Source organism: Chrysochloris asiatica, unplaced genomic scaffold, assembly GCF_000296735.1.
Source record: "Chrysochloris asiatica unplaced genomic scaffold, ChrAsi1.0 scaffold00120, whole genome shotgun sequence".
Taxonomy (NCBI): Eukaryota; Metazoa; Chordata; class Mammalia; order Afrosoricida; family Chrysochloridae; genus Chrysochloris; species Chrysochloris asiatica.
This window is the reverse complement of record NW_006408638.1, coordinates 8198841-8211795: the sequence shown is the minus strand read 5'-3', so window position 1 is coordinate 8211795 and position 12955 is coordinate 8198841. Positions and strand designations below refer to the sequence as shown.

Below are 12955 nucleotides of genomic sequence, written 5' to 3'. Positions count from 1 at the left end.
CCTTTGGGTGTTTGAATAATTGCATATTCCTGAATGTTTTGGTACACATTAAAAAAAAAAAAAAACAACAGAGGGAATAGAAGCAAATACTGCTGGCTGATGATGTGCCCTGTAAACTTTCACTCAATCCAAAATAAAAACTTTTAATAAAAAAAAAAAAGAAAAAAAAGAACTAACTAAATAAATTTAAATGAAGTACTAATTATTCATAAAGCTCAATGGCACTGCCTTGCCTTGGGTTTCTCCATAGGAATTTAAATAAATGAAATAATTAGGTAGTATTGTTTTTTTTCAGTGTTTGCAGATGTAAGTTTCCAGAATTATACCTCATGATAAGCATTTACCAACTTAAGTTGTTTTAGCATTAGTTTAGCATTTGAGTATCTTAATTAAGAAAACTTTAGGAATTTTGAGGATTTGGGATTTAGAGATGTGAAAATTATCCCCAAATCAACTAACAAGTAAAAATGTTGAGTAAAAATAACCACAATGAATTTTATTTCATTAGAAACAAAACAAGCAAACCCTACAACTACTAACAAAACAAACAGACAAAAACAGATGTTTCTAAATTTATCAGCTTACTATGGGGAAAGAGGTGGTTCAATAAGTGAGTGAGCACAGATGCCAAGGATAAGAGCATTGAAGAGAGAAAATCAAGCCTAAAATTGAACTGATCTCTATAAAATGTTCCATAACGACCTAAAGAGATAAAGTCTAGCTGACTTAACGTAAAAACAAAAGTGAAACGAAAGAAAGAATTCAGCCCTACTCATCGATTTGGAAATTAATTTGCACATGGGATTTGTCTGTAGGTGAATATGACCTATTGAGTTCTGGACTCCTCATTTTGTATAAGGTTGGACTATATGAATTTACCTCTTTTATAGGTCAAAATCTCAAACAAACTCACTTCCACAGAGTCTACTCCGATCTATAGTGATTAAAGACTAAATCTTTACATAAACTAACAGTCTCATCTTTCTCCTTCAGTACTATTGGTGGGTCTGAATATCAGTTAGTGGTACAGTGTTTTAATATTAAAAAAACACAGACAAAAACACTATATAGCTCAGAAAAGAGAGGTGAACATTTTCTAGATGTTTATCAACTACACGTTTGATCTTTTCTTACACCCACTTGCTCTTAATATACACATAATATGTTAGAAGAAGCAAACGAAGTCTTCTGGAATTATAGAAGTGCCACCAGAATTTTATAGTCCAGAACTGGTTAAATACTGGCAGTTTCATATGGCTCAGCCTAGTAAAAGTAGCTCTTGAACTCTAGTCTCTCAACCACAAGTGAGAAAGCCTGGATTAAAGAAATAATAACATTAATGGACAATTTTAATTAATTTTCATGACTAGGAGCTACTTACTCTAAGGGTTCTTTGGATTATCTGGTTTAACAAGAGTAATCTACAGATGTTAGAACTGTTGTTATTCCCATGTTAAAGGACAAGTAACTGAGGCATGGATTTGAACATAAAAGACCACTCAGAGTCAGTGTGCTTAACTTCCACACTGTACAACTCCCCCTTCCTTCATCTAACTGTGTGGCTTCTTGACGGTTGCTGGATCTCGCTAAAGTTGTATTCATCTGTGAAATGGAGGTACATGCCATATTGCTAGATACAAAAAAGTGGGAGTACATTCTATGGAAAAGATAGCCTATTAGTATGTATTACACAATCAAAAAGGAACCCTGTTGGCACAATGTATAAATACTCACCTCCTAACCAATATGTCAGCAATTGAAACCCACCTTTATTCCATGGGAGGAAGATGTAACAGTCTATTTACATAAAGATTACAATCTTGGAAATCTGTGAGGCAGTTCAACTTTGTCTTGTAGGGTTGCAGTAAGTCTGAATGGACTCAACAGTACTGGGTTTGGTTTCGGTTTATACAGCAAAAGGGTGCTGCAGTCAAATAATTTAGCAAACTTAAAGTTCAAATAAAGATAAACTGTCTCTTTCTAAAAATGGCACAATATTGCAGGGCTTTCTTTAACATGTTGATTTACAGAGAGTATTTCCATATCATATTTGATTCATGGAATATTTTTAAAGAAGATATTAAGTAACTATTGTTTCAAGAATAATATTTCAGCAAAGGCTATTATATTGTAATATCGATATTCACTGTAATTGTTGGTTTTATTTTTGTTTTTCTTATGACTTCAGTGCAAAGTCTGAAGTCTTGATGAAGCAAAGATCCAAACCCAAGTATCTTTTTATTTTGACCTATGGGTAAAGAGCCCTAGTGGTGTAGTGGTTCCAAGTTGGGCTTCTAATCTCAAGGTCGCAGTTTGAAACTACCAGCAGTTCTGGGGAGAAAGATGAGGCTTTCTGCTCCCATAAAGTTTTACAGCCCTACAGGATCACTATGAGTTAGAGCCAATTTCACGACACGGAACCAGCACCACCATGGGTATAGAAGTTACTGTCACAAATACAGAGCACAAATGTACTGGTGTTTTAGTTAACCTGCTATGTTTACTCTGGATAGGATTTGAAATACTTTTGTGGGTGGAAGGAATAGTTTTATAATGTAAGATTGCTATATTTGGGTCTCTAAAAGTAAAGGAGTTCTGGTGTGGTGCTGAAGATAAGCACTGCTTGTTAACCATAAGGGCAGTCTTTCAAAACCCACCAGTCACTCCTTAAAAATCCTGTATTCGATGACACTTGACAACAACTTAACAAAGAGTAAGATAGGAATCCTGGTGACACAATGGTTAAGCACTCAATTGCTCATCAAAAAGTCAGCAGTTTGAACCCAACTAGTGGCTCTATGGGAGAAAGTCCTGGCAATTTCTACTCCCCCCAAAAGTGTTACTGTTCTTCAGTGCCGTCAAATCAGTTCCAAACCATAGTGACCCTGGACAGGCTTTCCTAGCCTTAACCCACAGTGAATTACAACCTCCCAAATCATATGAGGAGTCCTGGTGTGGTGCTGTGGGTTAATGTGCCAGACTACAAAGCCGTTTGAACTGAAAGGTGGCCAACTGCTCCTCGGAAACCCTATACAGGGTCGCTACAGGTCAGAATCGACTCGACGGTACTTAACAACAAAAACAACGAATCATATGGAGCTGTTTCATTCTGTCACATGGGGTCAAAATTAGTTGGAATCCACTTGACAGCACCCAACAACAACCTAACAACAAGCAGTGACACCACAATAATCATCAAAAGCTGAAAGCTCTCCTACTACTTATCAAAAATTATTTAAAAAATAAATCCAGAGAGAGAGAGAGAGAGAGAGCTCAAGGGTGTTTGGAAGGATTACACATGAGCTGTTGATGATTTTGCTTATTGAGAGACTAAGGTAATTAAAGTACAATCTCAGTATATTGTGGAGTCAGGTGCTATTTTTGAAGTAGAAAAAGGCTGAAAATTGGAAAGGAAGAGAAGCAGGCATGATGTCAAGAACACTGCATTAGCTCTTTAAAGTTATAGCAGATATTTTGGGCAGCTGAGTATGATATGTGTGAAACCTAAGAACTTGGACAGCTGTCTAATAATGACAGAATTAGAAACTTCTACTTAGTAATCTTTATTGGGATTTGGATGTCTTGGTAATGTTTTAAAATTAATTACTCTAATAAATTATTTTAAATTTGCAATATTTAAATTTGGCTTGACCTAAGTAAAAAGAGGAATCCTGGTGTGACACCATAGGATAAGTACTTGACCTCAAGGTCAGTTTGAACAGCAAGGTCAACAGCTTAAACTCACCATTTGCTCCTCAGAAACTCTGCACAGGATCACTATGATTCAGAACCGATACACCGGCACTTAACAAGTCAAAAGAGGAGCCCTGATAGCAAAGTGGATTATAAATTAGGTATTAGGCTGTTATCCACATAGTTGGAGGTTCAAATCTACCAATTGCTCCACAGGAGAAAAATGAGGCTTTCTGCTTCTATAGAGATTTATAGTCTCTGAAACCCTATACAGGGTTGTTATGAGCTGGCATCAACTTTACAGTACACAACAAAAAATAAAAAGAAAGCAAGGAAGTTATTAAGGAGGAAAAGTCATCTATGCCAGATGGGCAGAAATATGTTGCTCCACGTTCTTTTTACACAGCAAACAGACTGTAAATATACTTCATAGATATAAAAACACTTTTTATTGTGCCTGCCCAAAAGCACTTCCAATTATTGGCAACATGAACTAACTTTCTATCCAGTATAATTCTAAGAGCTATTTTCTGACAGAAAGAGGTAAGTGTTGGGTCTCTCACAACCATGAATGAGTCATTTTCAAATCATTCAAAGCACAATCTAAATCTTTAAGAAAGATGGACTAAATTTAAAATTTAACATTTATTCAATTTCTGCATTTTTAAAAGGTCTGTTCATTTTTTTATGATTAAAAGCAATTGTCTCAATTTTTTAGGCCAAAACAATTTTTACTATTTACCTATGGTGAAAAAAATTTTGTTCCAATATGGATTGTAAAACATGGAAACAAAGACAAAGACAATTTAGCTAAAAAATAAGAAGAGCCTTGCAGAGCTAATATACAGTAGAAAAAATTAGAATATAATTAGAACATGAATTCTACACTTTTATAAGCATATTTCAAACTAGAGAGTTAGAATCTTCTAAACTCTTTCTTCATTTTAAAAATGAATAAATATTTGCCTAGGGAAAAGAAATAGAATCAATATTTGCCTAGTGAAAAGAAGTACAATCCTAAGACACATGGCTGTTAGGACAAAAGCTAAGATCTAGAACTAGCTTTCCTAGATTTAGTTCAAGTGCTGTTTTTACTTAACATCATGTCTATTTTATCCAACTGATACTGGAGTTCCATGGGTTCACATTGACTAAAGCAACATTTTGTTGAAGTGTGTGAGTGTGTGTGTGAGAGAACATACATGCACAAATATTTCTACAAAAAGAGCATGTGTGTATAAACAGTTGTGTCTATTAAGATCATGAATGTGTATACTGAATGGGGGTATGCAGTACTTACGGTCTTGAGAGAAAACAAGTGGTACTTAATGTGAGTAGTTTGTTGTTATTGTTAGGTGTTGTTGAGTAGATTTCAACTTATAGTGACGTGTACACAGTTTCTGAGGAGCAGTTGATGGGTTTGAACTGCTAATCTTGTGGTTCACAGTCCAGTATTGATCCTGCAGAGTCACACCAAGGGTCCAGAGATAATTAAATCAAGGAGAGATTCTGGTTGGGTGGTGAAAATACTTGGCTACTACCAAAGAGTGAAGGTTTGAATCCATCCAGAGACTCCTTAGAAGAAAGGCCTGGTGATCCACTTCCAAAATTATCTATTGGAAATGCTATGCAGCACAGTTCTACTCTGACAAACTTGGGTTGCCATGAGTTGGAATTGACTCAAAGGCAACAAGTTTGGATAATAAAGGGGCTCTCTACAAGAATGTAGGAAACTCACAAGAGAAATTTAAGTTGCCTGAAGTATGGGTTGAGGGGCAGTTTCCAGAACACTGTTCTATGGAGAGCTATCTGACAGGAGTTGTGTTTGTCTCTTCTTCACCTTCCTATCTCCTAACAGAGTCACCCATTGGCAAAAAACAACCACAAGCTAGATGGCAAAGGAGCTGGTTGATCCATTATAGGTTGCTTTATAAGGGTAGGGAAAAGTACAGACCGGATCCAAGAGTGAACTGAAATACATTCCTTCTTGGATATTTATACATGTGTGTGCACATGTGTAAGAAAGAAAATGTGAATAAGAAGGAATGTATTTCAGTTCAGTAAATAGGAAACTACTGTGAAATTAAAATTGCTCAGCAGTTGATCTTGTCTTACAACGATTTAGTGCTATTTAAGAATGGCTGCGTTCCTGTTAGAATTCAAATAGCAAGCCCTAATGTAAATGTGCATTAATACATACAAAAGGAGAAGCTCTCTTACCACTCCGAGTAATGATAGGACCAGCAGAGAGGACAGCATTTCCAGAAGTGCTCTGAGGGCTCCAAGTTGTCCTCCCCACATCTCTCCTTTTTCTGTGGCCACAAATCTGAGGTGTTAATGAAAACAAATGAAATTCTACACCGGCACAAAATTGTTTCTTTATGGCCATTTGGAAAGCAGATTCTTTTGGAAGAAATACCACATGTTTAATTTTATTCATTTCCTTCTGTGCATTTATTTAATTACTTTGCATATAACTGTTACTGTGTTTCTTATCCTAGCTTGGACTGCATTTCTTATTTCCTCCCACTGTAATTGTGCTTTGCCTCATTAATTCACATAGCTCAATGGCTCTCCGGAAAAAGAGCTGTGCTTATCAAATTTTCTACTCTTATTTCTCTTAAGCCTTTAATAAATCCTTTCCTGAAATGTTAGTCAGCACAAAGCCAAGGTAATATGAACTCTCTGTTTAACCCAATCTACATTGCTGATTAACACCAAAATAATCAATGAATTGAAAAGATAGCTTCCCATTTATGCATGAATTGAGAATAAATATGAACATATTAGAGCTATTTTCCATTTTACAATAGTATGCTTACATGTTTCTCAAGTTAATATTGACATAAACTCAGGAGGACCTCTCAGAAATATATTTTTTTGCTCACTAATAAATAGATCTATATTTTGGTAGGGACAGATACAGTTGGAGATTCCTAAATGGTACAAATGGTTAGCACTTGGATGCTAACCTAAAATTTAGTGGTTCAAACCCACCCAGTGGTTGCATGGAAGAAAGGCCAGATCTTCTGCTTCTATAAAGTTCTGCCAAGAAAACCCTGTAGAGCCCAATGGAGCAGTTCTACCTTGTAACACTACGAGTCAGAATCAACTCAATGGCAAAAAATTTCATTTTGGTTTTTGTAATCCAGGTCCACATCATAGCTTTTAACACAGAAAGACTCCAAAGGATTCTTAGATTGTCTAGCTTCAATTTACCTTCCATTGTTGTTGCTGTTGTTGTAAAGTGCTATCAAGTCATAGCAACCCTGTTTCCAAGGAGTGGCTGGTGAGCCTAAAACCCTCTCCAGAACTTCCTACCATTCCTTACTGTGTTGCAGCTTTACCAAAGGGCTGGAAGTTCTCTAATCACCCTGGTTTCTTTTTGGGTCTATGTCTTTGATATAGAGGAGTCTTGGTGTGGCGCTGTGGGTTAATGCGTTGTACTGTAAAGTCGGTTTGAACTGTAATGTCGGTGGTTCAAGCTTACCAGTCACTCCTCAAAAAACCTATACAGGATTGCTATGGGTCGAAACGGACTCAATGGCACTTAACAACAATGACAACATATCCCTTATACTCTTAAATTTTTCCCTTTGGGTTCATTTAACTTCAGTCAAACTTCAAGGCTATCTTTTCTATCTGTGCTCCCAAACTCTCCTCCTATTCCTCGTATAATGGATATATGATGTATCTGTCACTGCACCATAATTTTTTATCTTGTTTTCTTCCATGAACATCTTAAACTCCCAAAGTATATTAATTCATAATTCTCACATGCTCTGGCACTGTATCCTAATAAAATGCTTGGTATAAAGTGGACATACAATAGATGTTTACTGGATGAATGAGTAAATCCGATTTCATTGCTTGGTTTGATACATATCTACTTTGTAGATAGAAATTGTTAGCATGGTGGATTCATAGGATAAGCACTTGACTACAAACCACTTCAGGGGAAAAAGAGGAGGCTTTCTGATCCCACAAAGATTTAAAGCCTTGGAAACCCTTAACGGTCAGAAGCAATCAGAGGCACTTAGCAACAACAACAACAGTAGAAACTAATTGCTAACATCTGATAACCCAACAGACTATGTCAATATCACAATTTAAAATAAAGTTGCACAAACATACTGGCATTAGGAATGGGCAGTCATCGGCTCTGCAGAGTTTTGTAACACAGTGTAGGAAGACAGTGGACATTTTCTGATTCTTGTGTTTCACAAAACGGAACACCTCAAATGAAAATCGTCCTTGCTGGCTTCTGCCGTTTTCAATGACGGTGGTCTGTGGATCTTTGTCACAGCTACATTTAAGGGATGTGAAAACAAGACATCATTAGAAAGTACCAAACTGCTGAAATTGTACATTCATATTTGTAGTATTGGAATTCTGTCCTTGTGTGTGTGTGGTAGGATAAGCACTGGACTGCTAACCACAAAGTTGGCAGTTCAAACTCACCAGTTACTCTTTGGAAACTATATACAGGGTCGCTTAGTCAGAACCAACTCAATGAAACTTAATAACAACAATAAATATATAGTCAAAAGTAAAGACTTTACTCCCGTCTTTGCCCTTGTTCACATCATCTCACATAATCAATAATGCAATCCCTGCCAGAGGTTATTTATTGATTACTATATCCTTCTAGGGTATATGCAATATATGTAAAAGAAATATATACTATTATTGTGCCCCTCCTCCCCAAACAAATGAGAGCATACTATCTATTTTATTTTGTACCTTACCTTTTTAGAATTTAACAATGGATCTTAGAGCTCTTTCCATTTCAATATTTAGAGAAAGTGGTTATTCTTTTCCATACCTGCATAGTATTTCATTGTGCTGATGTTCCCCAATAACGTGCACTTGGATTATTTTGAGTCCTTTGTATTTTACAAACAATGCAATAATAAATAGCATTGTAGATAAATTATATTGACCTTATTCAGGGTAAACTGAAGAATGTATCTTTACGATCTAATAGATATTGCCACATTGTCTTTCTTAAGGGTTGTTCCATTTGGGGTGTACTTGATAATGTATGGGGGAAAAAATTTTGTTTACACATAGCTACACCAGCAAGGAGTCCTGGTGTGGCTCTGTAAGATAAGCACTGGACTGCTAACCAAAAAGTTAGTGGCTCAAACCCACCAGTCACTCCTCAGAAACCCTATACAGGGTCACTGTGAGTCAGAACCAACTTGATGGCACACAACAACAATGAAAACAACAAACACACCAGTAAAGCTCAAGCACTATTTTCCACTAAGTTTAATTGCTTTTATCAACACTTGAACATGGCTGGTGCAGGGTAAGAAGGACGAAAAGGCTAAACCACAGAAACACAGATACTTTTTGGCTTGTGCAGTGAAGGACAACATCAGCCCTGCCCAGGGGGATGCCACCTGAGACCAGGAAGAGAAAAGCTGTACTGAATATGCAACCCTTGACTCTAGGGTATCTGTATGCACTCGCGAGGTAGAACTAACCTCACTCTTCTGGGAACTTTTTATGCTATTATAAACATTGTGCTTTCCTGAAGATTTTGCTCTGCTGATCTTCATCTCTCAGCTCTCTTTGGTAGAACATAAGACTTGTTAGTCCTGTCTCTTTCTGACATTGAGCCAGGTCTAAAGTCCAGGTTATCCCAAACTGTGAACTGGACAGAACATATTTTGGAATTTCTATGTTATCTTTATACTCTGTTGTTGTTGTTAGCTGCCATCGAGTTGGTACCGACTCATAGTGACCTTATGCACAGCAGAATGAAACACTGCCTGATGCTGGGCCAACCTCACTATTGTTGCCATACTTGAGTCCATCGATGCTGCCACTTGGTCAATCCATCTTGTTGGGAGTCTTCCTCTTTTTCTCTGACCCTCCACCTTTCCAAACATGATATCCTTCTCCAGCGACTGGTCCCTCATGACAATATGTCTGAAGTATGAGAGACGAAGTTTGGCCATCTAAAGAGCACTCTAGCTGCACTACTTCCAACACAGATCTGTTGGTTCTTTTGGTAGCCCATGGCACTTTCAATATTCTCCTCCAACACCATAAACTCAAAGACATCAATTCTTCTATAGTCTTTCTTATTTACTGTCCAGATTTCACATGCATATGAGGTTATTAAAAATACCATGACTTGGGTCAGGCACACCTTAGTCTTCAAACTCTAGTTTCATTGAAAATTGAGTTTGGGAAATTTTTTTTTAGTTTTCCATTTTACTCTCTCTACTGGAGTCTTGGACTCCTGATATGGTCATGTGGGTTAATGTGCTGGACTGCAAAGTCAGTTTGAACAACAAGGTTGACAGTTCAAGCTCACCAGCCACTCCATGGAAACCCTATACAGGGTCACTATGGGCCAGAATAGACTTGGCAGACCTTAACAACAACAACAATAGTGGAATCCTTGTGTGGCACTGTAGGTTAAGCACTGAGTCATAAGGTTGGTTTGAACCACAAGGTTGGTGGTTCAAACCCACCAGGCACTCCTTGGAAACTATAATGGGTTGCTATGAGTTGGAAACAACTAGACAGCACTTAACAACAACAAGTTTTCAATAAGAACATTCAGAATTAAGATGCTGCCATATTCATTCCTTAAAACCTAATGATTATTTTTAGAATATTCATACATTTAAGAAATAAGAAAAAAATAACAAAACAAAATGATTCTTAATCAAGCACTGGACTTTTCTATATATCTATTTATAGTCTTTTATGTCAGTATTTTGTACAAATAAAGCCTATAGTACATACATTTGTGCTCACTGATTCTTTCATTCTATATCTTAATAAAAGGTTTCTTTTTTCATTTTATAAGCAACTTTATATAACTGTAATATCTGTGTGATCTCTTAACTTTGTATTCCATAATTCCCCTAGCCATTTTCTTTCTGCTGAATACTATTTTTAATATTGCTGATAGACTAGACCGACATAAGTATTATCAAATATTCTTCCAAATTTATAAATACATAATCAGAGAATATGAAATCTTTTGAAGATTCTGAAACTTCTTGACATTTTTTCCCCCAGAAATTCTGCCAAAATGAACACTTCTAGCAATAGGATGTGAGTGTCAATTTGACCACACCCGCTGAACATCATGTTGAACTTGACTAACCAGTGAAACATATTCCTTTGGTTTACCATCATATCACTACCATCTTTTGTCAATAAGCTGTAGTCCTAAGCCAAGCTCATTTTATAAGCACGATTAAAAGCCATTGCTTTACTCTCCAGTCTATTCTACTGTCAAATATAAAGGCTGAAAGAGAACTGGGTTGATTGAATGCTTTTATGATCAATGTCTCCTTTTCTCCAAATGTAGATTAGATTCACCCTATCTCTGTCTATTGGGGAAATTTGAAGAGATTGCCTCTGAGAGAAAAGGAACGGCTGCTTTACTGAAGGATTAACAAAAGCATTTTGGGGTCTAAATTAGTCAGATAATTTATTCTCCTCTTGGCATACAAGGAGGTGATCTAACCCAGATAAATAGCGAACTCCTACTACTGTTCTCTTATTGACACTAATATTTAAACCATGCTTTTCCTAAGACAGTGAATTATTCCTATATCTCCAAAACATGAATAAAACATCTTTAATGGGTCTAACTTGCTTGCAGTACTCATTCAGCAATAGCCTTATCAGCATTTTGGGTTGAAAACTGTTCTTGACTTTTATACTTCCAGATTTATAGATATGTCCTGGTATTTGTTTGTCTGATTTAGATTTTCCATTTCAATTCATTACAACTGCATCTTTGTTATCAATATGAGTCTTAGACACCTACCTAAGGAAGAGGTCATATCGTATATCATCATTTGGGTTCCCTGATGGAGTGGTGTAGCAATAATCCATTAAGACATTCCATCTGCAGAAGGAAGTAAGCAAAATCTACATCAAAATCTATGTCTGCATATTAATTCATAATCCATGGGAATAAATATTGACAAAACTCTTACAATATGAAGTACGCTGTTGTTGTTAAGTACCATCAGGTCGGTTCTGATTCGTAGAGACCCTGTACAGGGTTTCTCAGGAACAGCTGATGGGTTTGCCCAATCCAGTGCTTATCCTACAGCATGACACTAGGACTCCATGTGAAGTATAGTTGTTATTTGCAAAGGCTTTGTGTTTATTAGAACTTTTCCCTAACCTCAACAAAGAATTGGTATCCTCATAACAAGTGGAGTTCAGATTTTTGTACTAACAGTACTAAAATATTTATGTATAAAGCAACTGAATGATCAGCATTTGAAAGTAATAAAGCCCAAAAGTATACGATATAGATGCTTATGTTCACTGCAAACAATGGACCTTCATTTCTATAAGTTACTGTTTCTAATAGAACATAGAGAATAATATAATTCTAAATACAACAAAGTAGTCTGGGACATAATTTATACTGCAAGTTATGCTACAGCCAGAGAAGGGAATGTGGTAGTACAATCTAGATTCTGAGTTTAAGTAGTAGAAAATATATAGGCAAACACACAGCCTTCATCCATAAGGCCAGAGTGTGCCTAGATTTATATATGACTTGCCTAACTCTAAAAGGAGCCTTGGTGGCACTCTAGAATTAACAGTAGACTGTTAGTCATAAGGTGGGCATTTCAAACCTACCAGTCCTGGTGTGGTGCTGTGGGATAAAACACTGGACCACAAGATCGATTTGACCCACAAGGTCAGTGGTTCAAACTCACCAGCTGCTATACAAGGTTGTTGTAAGTCAAAAGTGACTCAACCACACGACAACAGCAACAAGTCTCTCCACAGGTTTCTGCTCTCATTTAGATTTATAGTCTTGGAGACCCTATACAGGGTCAATTTGAGTCAGAATCAACTTCACAGCCATTGGGGTTTTTTTGTTGTTTTGGATAAAGTAACTTTGGTTATTAGAAAAAAGGCTATGAAATCATAAAGAAGTATTTGCCAATAAAATGGAGGGGGAGGGTCCTGTATTTAAGAAAACAATTAAGGAATCATCAAGTAGGGTTGACCATAATGAAATGAATACAGTTAACCTCGGGGGAGAAAAGTGCACAGAACCTGCATTTGCTGATGGGTAACAACTTAAAATGAAGAGAAATAGCTGTAAACATCCATTGAAAATTGGAACATAGAATGTACGAAGTATGAATCTGGGGAAATTGGAAGTTGTCAAAAATGAAATGGAACACATAAACATAGATATCTCAGGCATTAGTGAGCTGAAATGGACTGGTATTGGCCATTTTGAATCTAA

General features: G+C 36.6%; 1 protein-coding gene across 1 annotated transcript in view; it reads right to left on the bottom strand.

Annotated features, from left to right (window-relative positions):
- The window catches only part of ZPLD1 (zona pellucida-like domain containing 1), a 131451-nt gene that overhangs the window by 5074 nt on the left and 113422 nt on the right, over window positions 1-12955 (bottom strand). Inside the window, exons 7-9 of the mRNA XM_006868629.1 lie at window positions 11501-11581; window positions 7828-7999; window positions 5914-6019 (exon numbers count right to left, since the gene is read on the bottom strand). Of these exons, the coding sequence (XP_006868691.1) occupies window positions 5914-6019; window positions 7828-7999; window positions 11501-11581 (359 nt within the window). The remainder of the gene's footprint in view (window positions 1-5913; window positions 6020-7827; window positions 8000-11500; window positions 11582-12955) is intronic.